Raw genomic sequence first — 20,287 nt, forward strand, 5'->3', positions numbered from 1 at the left:
GGGAGAATTCAAGACACAATGTGAAGGCCGGATTGAATAACTAGCAACTTCCCCTCTGAACCTTACTGTTGACCCATTTTGTGGGCATCGTGAAAGAACTGAGTCTTTAGGAAGGATTTGGGTGAAAGTGGGACAGGAGAAATGGCTTTGCAGACCAGAAGAGGGAAATTATTACATGCATATGGAGTAATGTGGAAATGGCATTGAGAAAGTCATTTTAGAAATGGATGAGTAGTGCATCTTGCTACCATTACTGTTGGGGCTTGGTACAGAGAGAACACAATGGGAATCAAGGTTGGAAATGAAGGGATTTTCTGTCCCCTAATTAGTTGACCATTTACTCCTTATCTGAGGAACAGGCTAGATTGCTTAAGAAGGTTAAGTATATATTTTTGCTTTGCCACACTTCTCTGCAATTTTGCTTCCAAAACACCTTAACCACCCTAGTACTTCTTCAAATCACTAGTTTATAGCTCATTCGTTGCTCTGCAGGTTGAAGGATTTGAAACCATCTGAAAAATATAGTTCCCCCATGTCTTTCTGTCAGGGTACTTCTAAGATTTTTTTTTTGTTGGGAAGCTTACCTGCTCTGGATTACAACTTTCTGTGGAAAAAATGAAATTTATACACTTCCATGACATGGATTCCTTATTTTTCCAGTCTTACTTATTTTCTTTCCAACCAAGGATATCACAATATTACTCCCAGACTTGCACAAAATTATTCCACAGTTATTCATTGTTTAAACTGTGCCATATGTTTACATGAAACTCTCCAGACAAAGAACAAATTATGAACCCCTGTAGAGGATCATACCATCTAAATTGCAGAGAGTAACATAGTAATGGTTTAGAATAGAGAATAGGGAGAGTGCAAGGAACATCTAAGGTTTCAAATCTCTCTGGATCATCACTTTGCTGTGGTGAGTGGACAACATAGAAGTGTCATTTGAAGGCACTTGAACAATATCATCAATGCTGCCTCAGGAGAATCCTAAATATCTCTTGGTAGGATAGACGCACAAATACTAGCATCCTGGAAGAGTGGAACATGACCAGCATTGAAGCCAGTATCATTCAATAACAACTTCGTTGACTGGTCTGATCAGCGCCTCCCAAGACAGATTTTGTTTTCCAAATTGGAGGAAGGACAGAGGAGCGTTGGGGGCCAGTGGAAGTGATATAAGGACATGCTGAAGACACACATGAAAAAATGCAGCATCGGTGTCAACACTTGGGAGAACCTTGACCAAGACCATCCCTAGCAGAGAACGGTAATCCATGAAGGGGTAGTGCAATTTGAGAGGTCCTGCCACAGTGCAGATGAGGACAGGTGGAGAAGAAGAAAAGAATGTCAGAAACTTCCCCCATGCCCCTCCAACAGTTACTATCAGAATTGGGCTGATCAACCATTAATGGACTCACAAATAGGAGGGTGACATGCATATGTCCTACTCATTCTTGAGTGACCACCAAGAAGAAGAATATTTAGACGTCTTCTCAATTAGGAGACAGTAATCAAAACGAAAGGCAGGGAGAAGATGGACTGTAAGCATAACGTTGGATAAAATCCTGGTTTTTCCATTGACTTCATTAGGACCATGAACTTTCAAGGGGGAATTTAAAGGAAAATGAGTTTGCACACCTCAGAAACTGCTCTTAAGGTGCCACAGAATCGTAGAAGCCATTATAATGCCAGGAATGCCAAGTTTTGTCAACAGAATGCATTTCTGTACACAAAACTCACCCCACATCCATGCACAAAATGCGTTCTGTTGACAAAACTTGGCACGTCCACTGACAACCTTCTGTCTCTCCCAAATGAGGAAGAGCACCTTTGTCGACAGATTCCGTTGACAAAAAGCTTTATGGACGTTCTTGGGGGCCTCCTGTCAACAGACAGGGCTTCCAGGACACTGGGAAGCCCTGTTTTCTGTGCCTCTGGTGGGCTATTCCGTCGAAAGAGCAGCCAGGCAGTCCGGCCACTCTGTCAACAGAGCGGATTGCTCTTTCGATGCACTTTAGTGTATGGCTGCACTCTGTTGACAGACATTTTGTCAGAAAATCTCTTTCAACAGAAGCGTCTGTCAACAGATGCTTCTAGGGTAGCTGTGGCAAATGTGTGTGCTCAGGTCAGCAGGATGTGAGTTGAACCCATGAAATACTAAACATGGCTATTATAGACTTGAGTTTTTTGTTACATTGAAACTACTGAGATATTGAAACTATTTTCCTAAGGGATAGGATGTACAGAATATTTTCTCTGAGGGAGGAGATAATTATCTTTCTTTTAGTTATAAAGTTCTTGCTGACATAATAGTGCCTGCTGTGTAGCTTAATGATAGTGAGTTTTCACAATCACAATTTTACCCTTCATGAATGATGTAATCTGTTTAGTCCCCCTGGTATTCATGTCTTTAGTTTGTTCAGGTGTCTTGCAAATATGTTCAAGCTTTAGACCATGATTCTTTTCAGCTAATGGGGGAAAATTAAACATTCATGTTAAAATTCTCCCATATGGAAAAGCTGTTTTAAGGTCAGTGCAAACAATAACCAGCATAATACAAACCACCAGGAAAAAATTACCTTCTGCATGATTTTAATAGTATTTTGATATATTCTGAATCGCTGCCAATAAGATCTTTAGCTCATCTGCCAGTAATAGTTTCTCAAAGATTAAGTATGTTTTCACAGTGACCAAGTTTACCTTTTCTTTCTTCTTTTTTGTCACCAACTTTCATCATTTTTTGGTATACCCGCATGTTTCATATGCAGGATAGAAAGTTTTTTCCTTGTTTCTGTAGATGTATATTTTGTATGTCAGAAAAATACCTATTTCCTTTTTTGAGAAAAGGGAACTCAAAAAATCGCTCTTTAAATAAAGGCCCATTAATATGATTTTTTTTAAAAAATAGATTTGATGTTACTGAGAATTCAAATTAGAAGCACTGAGATATTGAGGAGGAGAAGGGGTTTTGAATTGTTATAGCTCATCTGGAGCCATACAGCGTTAGAGGTCAGCCGAAATACTGCTGTGCTCCAGCAGCGTTACCTTATTATTGCACAACATAATGGGATGAGCCTGAAGACCAGAGTGCTCAATTTTTGACGTTGTGTTTTTTTCTGTTCATAGCATGCCATGCCGTTTTGGAGGATCTCAAGCCACTCTGACCTTATGGCCCTTCATCATGCCTTAGAACTGGAGTACTTGTAGCAGCTTAGCAGCACTTTGAAACCCCAGAACCTCCCTTATGCCCATGGACAGTGTGCCTGTGTCTTGTGTCAGCATTGGACGACAGAATTTTGAGATTTCAGCATGTTGATGTACAGCTGCAATTGGTCTTAACCTTTGCCCTTTCAGTAAATGGAGGGCCATGCCTTTTTCTTCAGAACAGCTGTTGACTCTAGTATTGCAAATCCAATGAAACAAGCCATGAGAACATTTTAACCGTGTGTTTTACCACATTTAATAAAAAAAAAAAAAAAAAAAAAAGGGGTTCAAACCTGTGATGAAAGAAAGGACCTGCAACTGCTTGGTAGTTTTTAGAATCTTCAATGTGACACACACACAGCTTCTTCAAAACAGCAAACTTGATTGCACAATGAAGACTGAGGGTTTGTTTGTTTGTTTTTTGTTGTTTTTTTGTTCTGTTTTTTGTTTTTTTTTCCAAAATACCAGTGGAGTAATTTTCTTGTAAAGAAGGTTTACTTTTTTGGTTTCTCATACCCAGGGTACTCTGTACATCTTTACTTATTTATGAACAGACTGTGTTTTGACATCATATAACTGAGGATACCTATGATAAGATTAAAGGCTATTTATAAGCCTTCTCTCGCGATACAGCAAACACTTTTGATTTTAGCACATTGCAAAGTAGTTTAAAGTATGTCTAATTTAAACAAATAGGTACATCACTGAGACAATCATGTACAGGAAGAATTTTTTGTGTAAATTTGTAATAATGGATGATTCTTTTACATATTGTTTAAGTAAATGCTATTGAAAGGTAGTAATGCCTTGTTGGTGAAGTCTGAGGCAATGTGTACACAACTATTGTGCAGTGCCTTATCAGAGTGTTGGGTATAAATATGTAGATAATGGATTTTTTTAGATAAATTTGTCAAGACCAAAAGCATGGATGTCAAGTGTCAATAAGGGATCTGTTGTTCTTTTTTCAACTGCTTTCTCTTTTGTCCCTCTGCTATTCTGGCTATAAAATGATGGTTACTGTGTCTCCACATTAAACACATGCACAGAGCTACAGACTTTAACTGAAGAGGAGCTCCTTACTGTCTTTCATTTTCTCTTTTAATGCTAACGTATTACATCTCCTTAAGTAATTCAATAATGAATCCGCATACTCCTACCATGAGAAGAAGTTAGAGAATAGAAAAAACACTATACAATGATATTTGAACTAAAGGATATTTGGAAACTAAAATAAAAGAAATCCAAGTTCTCGGGTTGTCAGAAAAATTACAGCATATGCTTTGTTTTACAGAAGTTAGCAAAAAGTATTTTGAAGAAACTGAAGGAAACATAATTGTATGCAGTGTATACACTTTGGCCGTGTCTATACGTGCCCCAAACTTCGAAATGGCCATTTGCGTGGCCATTTCGAAGTTTGGGGCACATGTAGACGTAGCCTTTTTGTTTCTTAATTCTTTTCCACCGGGAGTCAGATTTTCCTAGTGTAACATCCATTGCTGGCAATGGAGACACTGAAATTGATGTAATCAATGAGTTACATTTCCATGTTAATTTTTATGATCAACGTTCACTGTGTTTGGTGTATGAGTTGTGATTTTTCTAAATATTGCAGGCCATGAGCATTGTGGTTAGTTCAACAGTGAGTCTGACATCTTGGCCTGAATTGTCACAATTCTGTTTCCTTGATCCCCATCTTTTCATTAAAAAGAAACTTTGGCTTTACTGGTTCATTCTTTAAAATGTACACCCCCTTTCTCTTCTTCTCTGACACCTCCCTCCCAGAAGAACAACACCAGCCTTGTAAACAGCTACCTGCAAAGCACCAAAGTAGCTGCGAAGCAACACCCTCCTGTGTTGGAGGATTCATGCTGCTGCTAGCTTTTCAGTGTGGATTTTCCAAATTACTTAATTACCAACTAAGGCCACTATCCTGCTAAGACATACACATGTGCTTCACTTTACACACTAGTGTGAGCAGTTTGAACAAAGTCAAGGGAATTACTCACAGTGCATAAAGTTTAAGCACACAGTGTGCAGTTCTTTCAGGGCTGGGGCTTTAATTAGGTTTTTTTTTCTTTGCTTCAGGCAAAGTAGAGAGTGACAGTTTTTTGTCTTTTCAATTTTTGTAGTCATTATGCAGACTGAAAAAAAGTTTATCTGGGCCTTATTGTACAAAAAAGTGTGTGGTGTCCACAGTTGTGTACAGATTTTACTTCAATAATTTTGTGTTTTAAATTAATAAAATTGATTTGTGAACTAGTAAATCATTCTCTGAGACATAAATGTTTGACTTTTTTTCCCATAGGTTCAGAAGGAGATAGCACCTCTCATTTTTTCGCTATCTCAAGAAAAAAGATGTTCCTTTGTCTATGCTGCATGGATAAGAGGTGATGGCAGGGGTAATCAATAGTGGGACTGTGGCCAAATCAAGACCCATCAGACATTTTTGAACATATCTTAACATCTTTTTGAATACCGACGGAGAGATAGCTGTGTTAGTCTGTATTTCATCAAAACAAAAAAGCAGTCATGTAGCACTTTAAAAACTAACATAACTTTGTTAGTCCTTAAAGTGCTACATGACTGCTTTTTTGTTTTGATAACATTTTTTTATTTACTTACTGCCATTGTTGAGGTTTTTTTTTTAGTATTGCTTCTGGCATCTGAACCTTGACTGTACCTTGGTCAAGAAATGGAGACCTTGCCAAAAATAATTGACTACCTCTGCTGTACAGAGTAACAACCATATCTTGGTAAAACACCTTCGCTGTAGAGGTGTAAACTAAACGGGCAGCAACTGCTTCTCTGTTCAGTCGGTGCTCGAGAAGAGCAATACAGAATATCCCACAAGAGTGGGAATTAGAGCACTGGCTGTTCTGTTTACACTTGTGACAGATTTGAGTCCTCATAAAAGCACAGAACTTGGGGTTTCTTAAAGTAGCAGAGAATTGAAATTACCTGAGGCCAGCAACATGTGGATTACTGAATGCACACATCTCTTCTACTCCATATATGTTGTCAGCGGCAACAACGTAGCTTTCCCTGAGCCTGTCCAGAGCAGCTCTGTGGTGATTTCCTGCTGTGTGCAAAGCATGATTAGCACACAACTTGAATCAGCAAATTCACTTTCAATTTGGGCACTTAACTAGGATTTGAAATTCTCCCCAGAGGTGAAAGGCTAATTCACTACTATACTAACCCCTAAGGCCATCTTCTCTTTGGAAGTTATTACCACTTTAGTCCATTACTCATATAAGCCTAAGGTGCTCAAGAAGGAACTTTCTCTGTCTCATAAAATATGTGTGTATTAATGGGTGCTGTTGAAATTCAAAAAGTGAAATTAATTTTCCTTACAACTTGTTCTGCCTCATGCCATGGGGGTTGTAACCAGATTGATTCTTGTTATTTGCTTTTTCAAAGTATAAAAAGCAAACCCCCTGCAGACTTGTTAGCATTTGGGAGTATTCCGTCTGAGTGGTTTTGGCAGAACTGGAAGCTGAAATCAACTAGCCAGACATCCAGGGTTGATATAGGAGGCAGTCTTAAAACAAGCTGAGTTCCCTGACCCCTCAGTATGTATGAGACATTATTCAGATGTGCTCCTCGAGTTCTCAGGAGAAATGACAACTGCAAGTTCTGCTGAATTCTTTCTGGTGCTTTTGTTGTTTAAACTGCTGTATTATTATGATGTGTTTTAAAGACACTCCTTCGGTAATGGTGATTGTGATCTCAAATTTGATTTAAACCAAGAACCCAAAAGTGCAAAAGCTCCTTGGCTCCAAACGTGCTTTCAGAAAGCTAGTAGGCCTGTAGCTATAAATTACTTGATGTTACACATGATGTTTAAAACTGTAGCCTGCATGACTGTATACACCTATGCTGTGAATCAACCTCTTTGATACCTGAACACACAGGCACTTATTAAAAAATTGTTGCCTCGGGTCCCTTATTTTTTAAAAACATTCACATCTTAAAATGATTAAATGTACTGTACTGTAAAGTTTTTGACGCAAGAGAAGCCCAGATGCTATATATTACTCTGTAGTAATCCATTAAAGCATTGAGATTAGAGTGACAAAACACAGTATTTCCAATGTTTTCTTGCAAGGTAGAGAAAATATGGCTATGCTTCTTCCTCTGCCACTATTCTTACCCTGTTGTTTTTCAAGCGAATAGTTGTTCCCTACTATATTAAAACAAATTGTGACCATTTGAAGGTGATTCATTTTGCAGTAGAGCCACAGGTAGGTGATCAGTGGCATGTTCTGTCGGTAGTATATACATGGGCCCCATGAGAATCAGTGGGGTCACTGAAATCCCCTGTGAAATCAATAGGCTTTTGTAGAATAAAAACAAGTGCAAAAGATGTGTGAGTAGTTGTTCTAAAAACTTTCCACAAGTATGCAAAGCAAGTTAGGCCAGACAAAAACCTGTGGCAATGATTTCTTACTCCCCATGAAGAGGAATGCAGGAATTCACACAGAATAGAGATAGTTATGTGATGTAATTAGCATACATGCACTGTTTCCTTTTAAAACATTAATGCATGAAGTCCCCCCTCATTTCTTAGAAGCTCATTGAGAAGATGACTAACTGCAAGAGCTTTGACTATAATAATACACATGTCCAGATCATCAGGACTTTTCCTTCAGGGTAATGCCAACTAGGTGGAATTAATAATTATGTAATGACAGAAGTATATTTGTGTTTTGTAGACATGTAGGCTGCTGTCCTCAAAAGCATACAATTCAAGCTCATAAAACACCTGTGTGTGGTTTCCCCTTTTCTCTCTCTACAGATTTACAGTTGCTCTCAATACCATGATTTTTTTCAAGTTCTCTCCCACAACCCACCACCCCACTTCACCACACTCAGTGGAAATTAGCTATTTGTGCATCTCTGGTGGTAGTGCTTGTATGCTGAATGGGTCATTTATAAATAATGACAGGCTGGTTTGTGATAGCTGAACCGGAAGAGTATGTGTTTTTTTTAAGTATCTTTGGCTTCCTGATTTGGAAGCAGATTGTCTGAGAAAAGGCCAATATGAAGCTCACCAATAGGCCCTATGACAAAACCAAGAGAACTGAAGAAAACGTAAGTCTGGACAATCCTTCTACTCGTTTATGTTCAGCGAACGTGGGAGAAAAATAGTAAATGAATTCAGTGATAACTGTCATTTCCATTTTTATTTTCAGTGTGAGTTTTGGTTCTCTTCAGTGGTGCCAGACACCAAAGTAAACTGGAGATCTTTATCTACAGGAAAGGCATCATATGGGGCAAACCTAGTGTAAACCGCATACATTGACATGCAAAATTGAGAACTAAAATCCTAAGCATATTCATTGCAATACGTACATCATGCAAAACAGTACATAGCTTAGACCTAGCTCACAAACAACAGTAGGGCTGCTAAATAGGAATTATTTATTAATTTTAGGAGATTAAGGCTCCAGGAATATGTCCCACCAAAATCTGAAGCAAAATCAGCAGTCATTTTGATGGAAAGAGGTGACTGTGAGTAGTTCTTTGTTTCCCACTCCCTTTGAAATATTCAGGGGGTTGCTGATCACTACTTCCTGAACTCTAGGGTTTTTTCCAGTGGGGTTTCACCAGCCCCACTCATCAAGGCAATACTACCTTTCTTCTCTGTGACTTGATGCATTGGCATAGGAAGCCCAAAATTTGATTGGCCTCCCTTGTTTACTTCATTGCCAACTTATATCCCACTTGATCTGTAAGTGAGATAAAATCTGCAGAAAACATTAATTGAGATGTGCTACAAAAACATGGAGAAATAATACAAGGTGAACCAGAAATTAGAAATAGGGACAGGAGACAAAATGTGTTTGTTAGAAAAATGCACAATGATAAACCTGGAGATAATAATCCAAAACAATCTCCAGGGGACGGTGAGGATGATCTTGTGGTTATGGGGCTTGCTAGAGACTCAGAAGATCCAAGTTCATTTCCCAGCCACAGAGCTGCTTTGCAACTTGGTTGAGTTATTTTGTCTCTCTGTGCCTCAGTGCCCCATCTGTAAAATGGGGATAATGGTATTTCCCTACACAGGGATGTTCTGAAGATAAATCTATAGATGATTGTGAGGTGCTCAGTGATTTGGCCATATAGGTACCTAAGACAGAGATTGGTTGGGGAAAACCCAGAAAGCTCTAAACAAATTACAATGGGAGGGGGAATAAATTGACCATAGTTTCACAATGCAATACAACAACAAAACAGCCTAGTGCAAAAGTGCAAGATCACAGGCCATGGAGTTAATAATGCCTCTTCTGCTGGTGACTTGATGTTTGGTTCTTGCTTCCTGCAGTCCGCCCTCCCCCCTCAGAAAAAATGCATTGAACAGCATTTTGATGTAGTAATGTTATTGTACTGAAGAGCAGCAAATATCATGGGAAGGAAGGATTGATTTACTGAGGCAGACCCGAGTGCAGTGGTACCATTAACTTGGCTGAGCGAAGGGCTAAGAAGGGATGTAACCAAAGTAAGAATTTGAAATATGTAAACACAACAGGCAACATCCAGGCTTCTCTGAAGTCAGTGGCAAAATTCTCATTGATTTCAGTGGGATCAGAATTTCCCCCTCAGGATGCAAGGGAATTATTTGGGTTAGCACATGATGATCTAGCTGTATTAGCAAACCATGCCATGAAGAGTGAAGAACTACGCTGCCTAGAAATTTTCCTGACAATGGGCTCCCATGAACTGCGGAGTAGTCTGCAAAGTAAAAAGACAGAAGCTGTGTTGACTGAGGCAATTAAAACTAGACCACAAAAAGCATTATAATTGTCCAGAAGGGACTAATGTCATAGTGGCAGAGAATGGCCAGCTGACCAACCCAATCTCTGGTTCGATGATGCAGTTTTGTTTGCAGAAGTGGTTAGCAAGTTTGTCTGGGACATTGGATATTTGAATTTAATGTCCAGCTCTGCCACAGACTTCATGTGTAATCTTAGGCAAGTCACTTAGCCTCTCTGTGGTCTGTTCCTATTGGGTAAAACAGGGATGATGGTACTACCCTACCTCATAAAACTGTTGTGAGAATAAATACATTACAATAGGGAAAAATACAGAAACCTCAACATCCATACTCATTTATTATTCTCAGTTCACTGATCAAAGGGAATTTAATGTTTTGAGCACTTGCACTATTACATTATGATATTTCAGTTAACAAGCACTGTTTAGCTTCTCAGTGTTGGAGAAACAGGGACCTAGCATGCTAGGCAAAGTCATTTCTCTTCACCCAGAGGCTTCTGTTCCACACTCTGGTTCCTAACTTTAGTTTGAATTCATTTCCTTCAGTAGGTAAATTAATTAATGACCTCATCTATTGTTTTATCAATTGCATTATGCAACCAATAGAGTTGGTTCTATTTACTTTGTATGATGTTTTTCATTAAGCTTTTGTTAAGGATCCAAAAGGCTTTTCTCTCCCAAACAACCTGAACAGTTATTTTCAGCTAAAAGAACAATGAAATAATCTTAGGCATCCAGCAGCTGGCAAACTGATATACATGGGCAATTTCACTAGCTTTAAGGCCACAGACAATTATTCTTATCCTCTTTGTTCCCTTTGGGTGACTGGGCTCTTTCAGCAGTTGTGCTAAAATGTCGTTCTTTTAGGATATGTTTTCTATCATACAGAGCCTTTGAGAATTCTGAAAGGAAAAGTAACAACATATCTATAGAAAACCATGGCTGTCAGATGAGTAAAAATGTCATGGTATTATAAAACAAAGCAGCAGAAATGTAGCACTTTAAAGACTAACAAAATGTCTGTCTGTCCCATGAAAGCTCATCACCGAATAAATCATTTTGTTAGTTTTTAAAACGCTACATTTCTGCTGCTTTGTTTTGTTGGAGTACAGACTAACACAGCTCCCTCTCTGTATGGTATTATGAGTCTCACCTCTGCTGAGTGATTTAAAATAGGAGGGTGGTTCTGGGTAGATTTTGTTTTCCTCTTTACAGCAGAGCAAATTGCAAACCACTGGTGGCTTAAAAGGAAATTTAAAGGTGCTACAGCAGGTTATAATCTGACACTTACCCTACATGATTTATTATTTCTGTAACTACATCAGCAGATGGAGACTTAATCCATGCTCAGGAGTGTAAATAGTTAATTACAGTTATAGACCTAAGGAAAGCATTTTCACCCCATTTAGAGAAAGCAAACAGGTTGGCCTTGAAATGTAGAATAACCGTATTGTTATACAAAACCTTAGTGAGGGCTTCAGACAAAATGTTTCCTTCATCCAGTAGACTTAAATGAAGCTGTATATTGTTTATCTTACCTGGAGTGACCCTTAGCAAGCAGTGAGCATGAAAAGGAAGAGGAAAACTTTCAAATCAAAGATGTGAAGTGAATGAGAATGTTTGGTGCACTGTATAGAGTTTGAAAGGGGGATGTATTTCTGAGCTAGAAGAGACACTCCTGCACTAGCTTTGATTGAGCTTCAGGTTGAACTTCTCTAATCCAGCACCCTCTTCTCCAGCAAATATTCATAGTCCAGCCTGATTTTAGTTAGCCAATTATTCACTTATCATGGGTGTGGCCTATTTTCCTGCAGTCCCATAAAGTTTGTTTACAACCAGCAGTCCTGGCTCTCAGTGGCACAATGCTATTCAAACCCCTAGCATTACCTGGGCCAACCAAACGAGATGGACAGGGACACATAACTGCAACGGTTGCAAATGGGCGGCACTATGCACATGTGATTATGGTAAAGGAGGAAAATAGAGACCAGTTTAAAAAAAAAAAACTTGGAATTTTCTTGACAACACAGCGTGTCAGGGACTGCACTGTTTCCAGACTGAAAGCTGGCACAAATGCAGTCAGTCGTACAAGATGGAGAGAATGTGACTCTACCATTTTCAGCTGACATTTCTGCATGTTGAACATGGTGATGACAGAAAGTGGAAACTAGTAAATGTAGTCAGTGCTCTTGGTAGAGATATGAAATGTTTTAAATGTGGAGGTAACTTTAACACACTGGTATGCAGCTCTCTGGATAGTTTTTACCATGCATTCTATATGACAATGCGTAGCTAGATTAAACAAATGAAACTGAAACCTCAAATCAGAGTACCTTTGAATTTTTGGGGTTATTGGATGTGAGTCCTAGATAAGAAGCTGCCCCACAAGTTTCGTTCTAAGTCAGTTCGAGTTGCAAGGCGGCAGGGTTAGTCTATTTTTCAATTCTGGTTCAGAACCACTCGGAATCTTGCAATATTTCCACTAACTGGAATTTCAGTGCCAAAGAATCTGACCACAAAATCTAGTTCTGATGCAGCCTCCAACTTAGCCTGAAATTCAGACATAAACCTAATCCAGATCTGGGTCTCCAAGCTGTCTCCTTGGGTCATTTCTAGATTCATGTTTCAAAAGGAAGCTTTTACAATGGTTTGTTATTGCTTGACTTAATGTTTAGCTCATCATTTCAAATATGATTTTTATTTCTTTAAAGTTACTGGTAATTAGTTTGTCATCTGGACAATAAAATCATCTGTCCAAAAGGATTATCACCAGGAAACTGGAGGCTTAGGTATCCCGTGTACTTGTATTCTTTGGAACCCCGACCACGGGAATTCAATGGAAAGCCACTGTCTAAGAATTAAACCTATGTGTCTTGTTCAGCAGTCTCTTCTTGCCAGCATGTTTTAGGAAATACTAGAATGATTTTAGAAACCAGCCCCAAGAGAATATTAGTGTTCGAAGTCCTGCCAGATACCCCCACACGTTTTGAACATCAGGCAATACTTGCTACAGATGAAAGAGTAATTAGAAGTCTGTGGAAAGGATTACTATCCTAGTGGGAGATTTTCCTATATGTTTCAGATATTGTGTTCAGCTACATCTCAGAACAAAAGGAAACATACTATATAATGTTATGGACTTATTAAATGGCTGTTGTCTCAAATTTCAATGTCAAAAACATTGGAGGATTTTAGAAAATGGTTTAGGATATTGAACACAGTGGGAAGAAGTTCAGACAAGAAGACCATGATGGTATGTGCCTTCTTCTTTGCAGAAGATGAAAAGAAATGTGCTTCCCCAAAGCTGAGGTAAGTCTCTTCTCTCATCACCAGGGGAAGAGCATAGAGTTTGGAGGGCAGAACAGGAAAAAGGAAATAAAATTAAACTGTGTTCTTCAGCAAAGGAGGGTTTGGGAACCAAATAAAAATCCAGGGAAATGTTTAATGGCTGAAGGATTTACCACAGTAACTGTCCAACTAGTTTAGCATCTATCCCCAGTCAAATAATGGAAGTTGTCAAGAGAAAATACCAGTAAACATCTAGACCCTGATTCGGGAAATCATTCTTATTTAGAAACAGAGCTGCCACACACACTTCGCTTTAAGGAGGTCAGTGCAATTGCTGATTGTGTAAAGTTAAGCACACGTGTAAGACTTTGGAGAATCAGGGCAGTCGACTGTGAGGAAGCCATGAGCAAGCAGAACTCTATCTCATCAGACAAACTTGATAGGAATTTTGCCCTTGACTTCAGTTGGGCCAGGATCCCCAAGGGTCTACATCAATTTTCCTTTTAGCTTTAGTAAATACATTTTATTTCTGGTTACATGTAAATAGAAGACCTTCAAAACCCAGCCCTGGTAGTTACTGTGCAAAAAGCCGCAGGTTCCTTCCTGTATGGGACTGGCCACTAAGAGCATGTAAAATTAGTGGTTTTGCACCAAACTGTTGCACTGACTTTCTATTAACTTTGAGGGAGGCAGTTTTAGAGGGTGGATGTGTTCTGTAAGATGCTGAGTAATCTGGACCTGATTGTCACCCAAAGCCCAGTCACAGCAGATGGAATTGGGTTAGGCAGAAGGTAGAGCGAATGCTAATAATTGATGAAGAAGAGTGGACAACAATTAGATTTAAAATATGGCGTTAATGACTTCAAGGAGATTAAAAAAAGAAAAAAGAAAAAAAAGACTAGTTTGCTCCAGGTTCACCCACAAGAACACATTTTTTCTTCCTCAGGCCCTATCTTGAGCAATGGCAGTTGCATCCTTTTTCAGTTCTAGCAAATGTGCTGCTGTGCTCATTTGATGGCCTTTCTCTGTATTCTGAGAGGCTGGATAAACTTTCAATTTCATCTCAAACATCTCTTAGCCAGGAACACACACACAGTCCATCTAAAACCTGTGGACCTGCTGATGGAAGGCAGAGTGGAGCATTTGGCTAGAGGCTTGGGCAAAAATGGCTGGGGGACCCCAGCCACCACTGCTGCTTGTCTCCTGCTTCTGGCTTTGTCTGTGAAGGGTAGGAGCAACCTAGGTCTCATTTCTCCTAGATGATCCTTTCACTGAAAGTGTCCCAGAAGAACACTTTCCACCTCAGATTTACAGATGATGGTTGTATGTGGAGACCATCTTGCTTTCCCAGGGGTGGAATTTTGTGTGACCACTGCAGGAGAAATTTTCATAGACACATGGGCTCAGGACCCAACATCTGGTCTCTTACATTACCCCTCCCTTAGTCTCACTTTGGCTACTGAAGAGGTGTGCGCAGGTAATTAGTCACCCGACTTGTCATGTGTTGGGGAGAGGGGGGATTTGGAACTGGAATGGGATCCAGCAGCTTTTGTGACAAATAGAAGCAGTGTTGTGAATGGTTTTGTTTGGTGAAAAGGATTTGATCTGAGTACAGGAGAGATAATGATGAACTATTTGCAAGTAAAAAGGCTGCAGCAACAACACCTGACTTGCAATGCAGCTCATTTCTATTATAAAATTAATCCTGAGGCCATTCCTTTCTCTCCCCCACCCCCCAACACAGTTCTGATTTCTTTAGCAAATTCCTTTCTGCCTCAGATTATTCTTGAATGATTTCCTGGCAAATAATTGTGTTTTCTTTTCTAAAGAAAATTTGAGGTGAATTGGAAAAGTAGTCTTGGAGAGACAAGTCTGAATACATAAACATATTTAAAATCTTTCAAAATTCTTTTAATGGATTTATTTTAAAATGATGTGACTCAGAAGTCAGCTGGGATACAAAACTACAATTTCGCCTTATTAATTTTCATCAAAATCTAATCTTGCATGTTCCCCTGAGTAATGGTGTGGTGAAATTTGGAGTTAGCCACTAGAAGAATGTGACCCTTTAAGAACTCTCCCATGTCCTTGTGACTCTACTGAACTTCTTTGATAAACTGGGCAGACTTCAACCAATTCAACTAGTCAGATTGCGTGTGTCAAAACAGAAGTGTCAGGAGACGCCTCAGCAGCAGGGATGGATGTATCGAAGCTGAGTCAAAGCTCCACTAGCCCATTGTTTCAGATTTTGTCAACGTGTTTCTGTGCTTGATTGTATAACTCCAGTTTCGCCTCATTATTCGGGATGCTGTGATCTCTGGCCCATGTGGTAAAGGTGTGAGAGGCTTCAGCTCATCATTAATAGATGGATTCATCATTAGTAGATTGGCTCCTAGTGTGCGGATCAATATGGGGATTTCTGTTTGGACTGGGAAAGGTGAGCAGTTCTGCTGCTTTTTGCAAGTTACACCAGGATGGAATTGGAACCATGAGTTTCCCCATAATTTACTGGGAAAGAATCATAGGGCAGCTCAGCTCAGTGCAGCCCAAAAGAACCATGGAATGTGTTGTCAGAACTGCTAGGCTGTGGCTACACTACAAAAATAACTTCGAAGTTGCTTACTTCAAAGTACCACTTCAAAGTAAGCAACTTCAACATACAGTATCTACACACACCCTTCAAAGTTCAACTTTGAAGTAGGGCACTACTCCATTCCTGGGAATGGAGTAAGGACTTCAAAGGTGGGCTCCCTACTTTGAAGAAAGTGAAAATGTGTCTAGACCCTCTGCAGGCTACTTTGATATAGTGCTTAACTTCAAAGTTAGTTCCTAGTGTAGATGCACGCCTACTGACACAAATGGGAGAGTGTGGCACCGGCAACCTCACCATAACTGGGATATACCTTCACAGCATGGCTGCTTATACTGGGTCAGGCTAAACTAGGAACTCAGGTGCCAATCACATGGACTTCTTCTTCTTCTTCTTCTTCAATCGACGGATCTTATTTTCAATGACACCATTGATGAGTGACTAAACCAATCCTTGATCAGCAGAGTGGATTACAGATGTCACATAAAAAGCCACTAACTGCAGGTGTTGTACATTCTTTTTGTATTCTACGCTTTTTCTGTAGTACCTGGATATACTGACTCTCAAAACAATTAAGAGCCCGTACGGTGGTTTGCCGCCAGGTCAATCTGTACTGAATTAGAGTTTCCAGATCTTTGGGCAATATGCAACATGCTTCATGTTGGCCTTTAAGATGTCTTTTTAGCATTTATACTGACCACTGATAGAGCTCTTTTCATGAACAGGCTGGCCACAGAAGACCATCTTTGGTATTCATGTATCATCCATCCTCATAACATGTCCAATCCAGTGAAACTGTTTGTTCATAAGCATTGCTTCCATACCGATCACACCAAACATCTTAACACACAATACTGTAGTAAAGACACATCTTTAAAGTCTGTAAGTTATGGCTTGGATGGCTTTCTAAAAGATACACTGTGGCTCAACAAGAAGTTATGGGCTAACTGCAGGCATCAATAGGTGAAATTCTGTGACCTACCTTATTCAGCATGTCAGACTAGAAGATCATAATGGTCCCTTCTGTCCTTAAGGTCAATGAGCTTTTTCAGATCAAAACTGAGTACTGTCTTTATTGCTTAACCAGTCAAGAAATAGCTGGATGGACAGTATGCACATAACTTTGCATGTTTACTACTATGAGAATTTCAAAGCCATATTTCAGTACTAAAATTTGACATTAGATCAAGTTTTTGAGGTGCTAAAATTAATTTCTCTTGAAGTGTACCTGGACAATTCATGGTTGGTATTAAGAAGCTCCCAGCTGGACATTTGCTAGGCACTTTGTAATATATAACCAGCGAGATCCCCAATAAGTTATAATCTATAGAGAGACAGAAGAAATGAAGAAGAGCTACATCACAAACCAAACAGATGGAGGCAAAACTTGTCATTTATCCTGTTAGATTCATGATTTCTTATTATATACATCAGTAATATAGATACATAATATATCTGAAATACAGAGTCTATTACATATGCAAACAACATAGATCAGCTTTTTCCTTCATATTATTTAATTTACAGGGAAAAAATGATGTCAGGAATGCTTCTAGGTCATTTAACAGCAACATTCCTCCCTAGTCAGCAAAGTACTTAAGCATGTGTGTCACTGGGATGTAAATACATGCTGAGTTAGCAGGGACTTCAGCACAAGCTTAAATGCTCTGCTGACCCAAGGCCTTCATGAATTCTGAAGCGGTGTTCTGACATGCCGTAGAATATAGCAGATAAAAATATAATAGAAACAAGCCACAGAGGATGCATAGAATTTACTAGGAATTAATGTTCCCCTGAATACTTAGTAGAGTAATAGGATAACCAGCCATGCTTGATATATTAACAAATGAACAGTGAATACTCTGGCTGTAAAAGAACAACACTGGCAGCGTGGTCATGCTTGACTAAAAATAACCAGGCACATGAACTTTTAGCTCTTGTTAAGGACATCTTTCCTCTCATTCTATATTTGATTAAAAAGTCCAGCTACGCAGAGACACACAGATTTTCTTTAACTGCAAATGGGAATGTACCTACCAAATAGAAGTGGTAAATACTTTTATCGTTTGTTCTCTTTTCTCGCCTTCTCCCCCCAAGTTACTTGCTATATTTGATCTAGGCTGGCTGTTTTTGTTGTGCAGATGGCAGGTCCAGGCAGGCAGCACAGTAGTATGAGGATGGAAGCCCAAGCAAACTTGTGCCGGCTCATGAAGTTAAAACAAGTTTGCAAATAAAAAGGAAACCATAACCAATTAACACTAGGCAGGTGGTCTAGCTGGAAATTTAAAATCCAAACCAGGTCACAAGGGAATACAGGAGTTGGCAGACAAAACTGTAACTGAAATCATCTCCCCAAACCAGCCAAGTGAGAGCAGAGCCAACTACCCTTACAAAGAAAGATGCCTGTGCCAGTTGTTTCTGGGAAAAACGAGCCAAGGACAAATGACTGTAGTTCTCAAAATGAACCTGATTACATTTAAACTTCAGGGGTTTTGTTTCTAAAATGGTTTTTGGGAAATGGCAATGTTATTCAGTCAGAGTCACAGGGAGATAAAATTAGCTGTCATGGTGCTTCAAGAAAATCAGGGGAAAGGCAATGGGGGTGGGGTGTCAAATATTACAACAAAGGGGAGGGTGTTTATGCTGAACTTAGCTGGAGTTTGGAGTAAGCAATCTACCCTTGTGGGTTACAAAAGTAAAAGCAGACCCAGCAAAACACAAAGCTGGCTGGGTACCAGCTGGAATAACTGAGGTTATGGCAGCTCCCAGAGTTAGAAAAGCGTTTTAGTATGAGAGGGGAAGGAAGGAAGCAGAGAAAGTGAGGCTGGTGAGGGGTAGGGCTGGACTATGATGTTGGAACTATGGACCAGACACCTGGGCCGTTTCTACACAGGACACTTCCTTCGGAAGTGGCATGCTAAAATATGGAGTGAAAGATGCTAATGAGGCATGGATGCAAATTCCCTGTGCCTCATTAGCATAACGTCATGTGATTTGGAGTCCGGAAAACCATTCTTCCAGACTCAAAAATGCCATGTAGAAGTGTGCCCCCCAGGGGTGCTTCCGGAAGGACGTGCTTCTTCTGGAGGCCCCTTCTTCCCAAAAATTTTCAGGAACGGCAATTGACTGTAGTGTGAACATTTTTAATGGATTCCTGTCGAAAGCAACTCAGTGCAGAACTAATTGTAATCAGTGAGCTGGAACGAAAGTAGCTCTTTAGCTTTAATCAGCCTCATGGTACCATTTATATCCATTGGTATAAACAATATTATGTTAATTTTATAGCAATTCATGTTCAGACTTTACTGTGATTAAGAAGTAGATTGTTGCTATTATTATTGCATTTCTCATCTACACTGTACTGCAGGCATTCAGTAATGCATAGCATTATACAAGCACATAAAAGACCAAGGGCCAAACCCACAACTGGTGTACAGAACTGATTGATGTTTGTGGAACTAAAACAGTTTATGCCAGCTGTGGGTCTGACCCCTAACTCCCTATCCTGAGAAGATGATTCAGTTTTATTTAGCGTATGTCTACACTTGCCAGGTCAAAGCCTTGATCTCTCAGAGTTCAATTTTCCCCTTTGGTAAAGAGTAATGAGGGTGGATGGGAGAACTGCTCCCTTCCACCTCTCTCAGTGAGGACAGACCTTACAGTCAACTGCAGATAACATCAATTCTAGCTACACAATTGCCATAGCTAGAATTGCGTATCTGCACTGGACTGTAAGCTCTAGTGCAGACCAAGCCTAAATATATGCCACACAGGCTAAGAGATTAGGTGAAAGTGAAGCAGACTGGTCTGTGAAGAGGTTAAGAATGGAATGCTTCACCTAAGGAGTGGAAAGAAATTAAGTGGACAAAGGGAGCCTCTTGCCACAGGAGATATAAAAGCTGTTCCTGGCGCAACAAGAGGGCAAGTGAGAGTTTTGAGCCACCTTTTCACAATAAATACTCTGTTCCTTTTAGCTGTACCTGGGAATCTGGCCTTATGCTTTGTTAATATTTAAGGATTTCACAGGGGAATATCTAAGATGGATATAGCTTTAAGATGGATATAGCTCATCTATACGTATAATGTAAGTCCATGATAACAATAAAACCCTGACCTGCTCCTTCCAAGTGTTCTTCTATAGGCAAGAGACCGCCCTACCCCATGTACCATTCCTTTACAGCTCATCATGCAACCAACTGAAGTATAGGAGGAAACAAGATGAATAAAATCCTTTGGGAATCATGTACATCTTGTGCATCAGGGGACAAAGCAATAATTTATAGATTCCTTGCGATCACTGGAGATACATTTGATGTCGTCTTGATGAAACACATTTGAACCTGTTTTAAAACACTATTGAATATATTAAATGTTACTCTCTTGGACAATTATTGCACCTGTTGATTTGGGCATTCTGTTGAA

General features: G+C 39.6%; 1 protein-coding gene across 10 annotated transcripts in view; it reads left to right on the forward strand.

Annotated features, from left to right (window-relative positions):
• The window catches only part of EYA1 (EYA transcriptional coactivator and phosphatase 1), a 276,879-nt gene extending 271,313 nt beyond the window's left edge, over window positions 1-5,566 (forward strand). For all 10 annotated transcript variants that reach the window (XM_074987087.1, XM_074987091.1, XM_074987092.1 and 7 more), the window contains one exon: window positions 3,133-5,566. In XM_074987087.1, the coding sequence (XP_074843188.1) occupies window positions 3,133-3,213 (81 nt within the window). In that variant the 3' untranslated portion in view covers window positions 3,214-5,566. The remainder of the gene's footprint in view (window positions 1-3,132) is intronic.
• The last annotated feature ends 14,721 nt before the right edge of the window (window positions 5,567-20,287 follow it).

This window comes from Carettochelys insculpta, chromosome 2, assembly GCF_033958435.1.
Source record: "Carettochelys insculpta isolate YL-2023 chromosome 2, ASM3395843v1, whole genome shotgun sequence".
In the NCBI taxonomy this organism is placed as follows: domain Eukaryota; kingdom Metazoa; phylum Chordata; order Testudines; family Carettochelyidae; genus Carettochelys; species Carettochelys insculpta.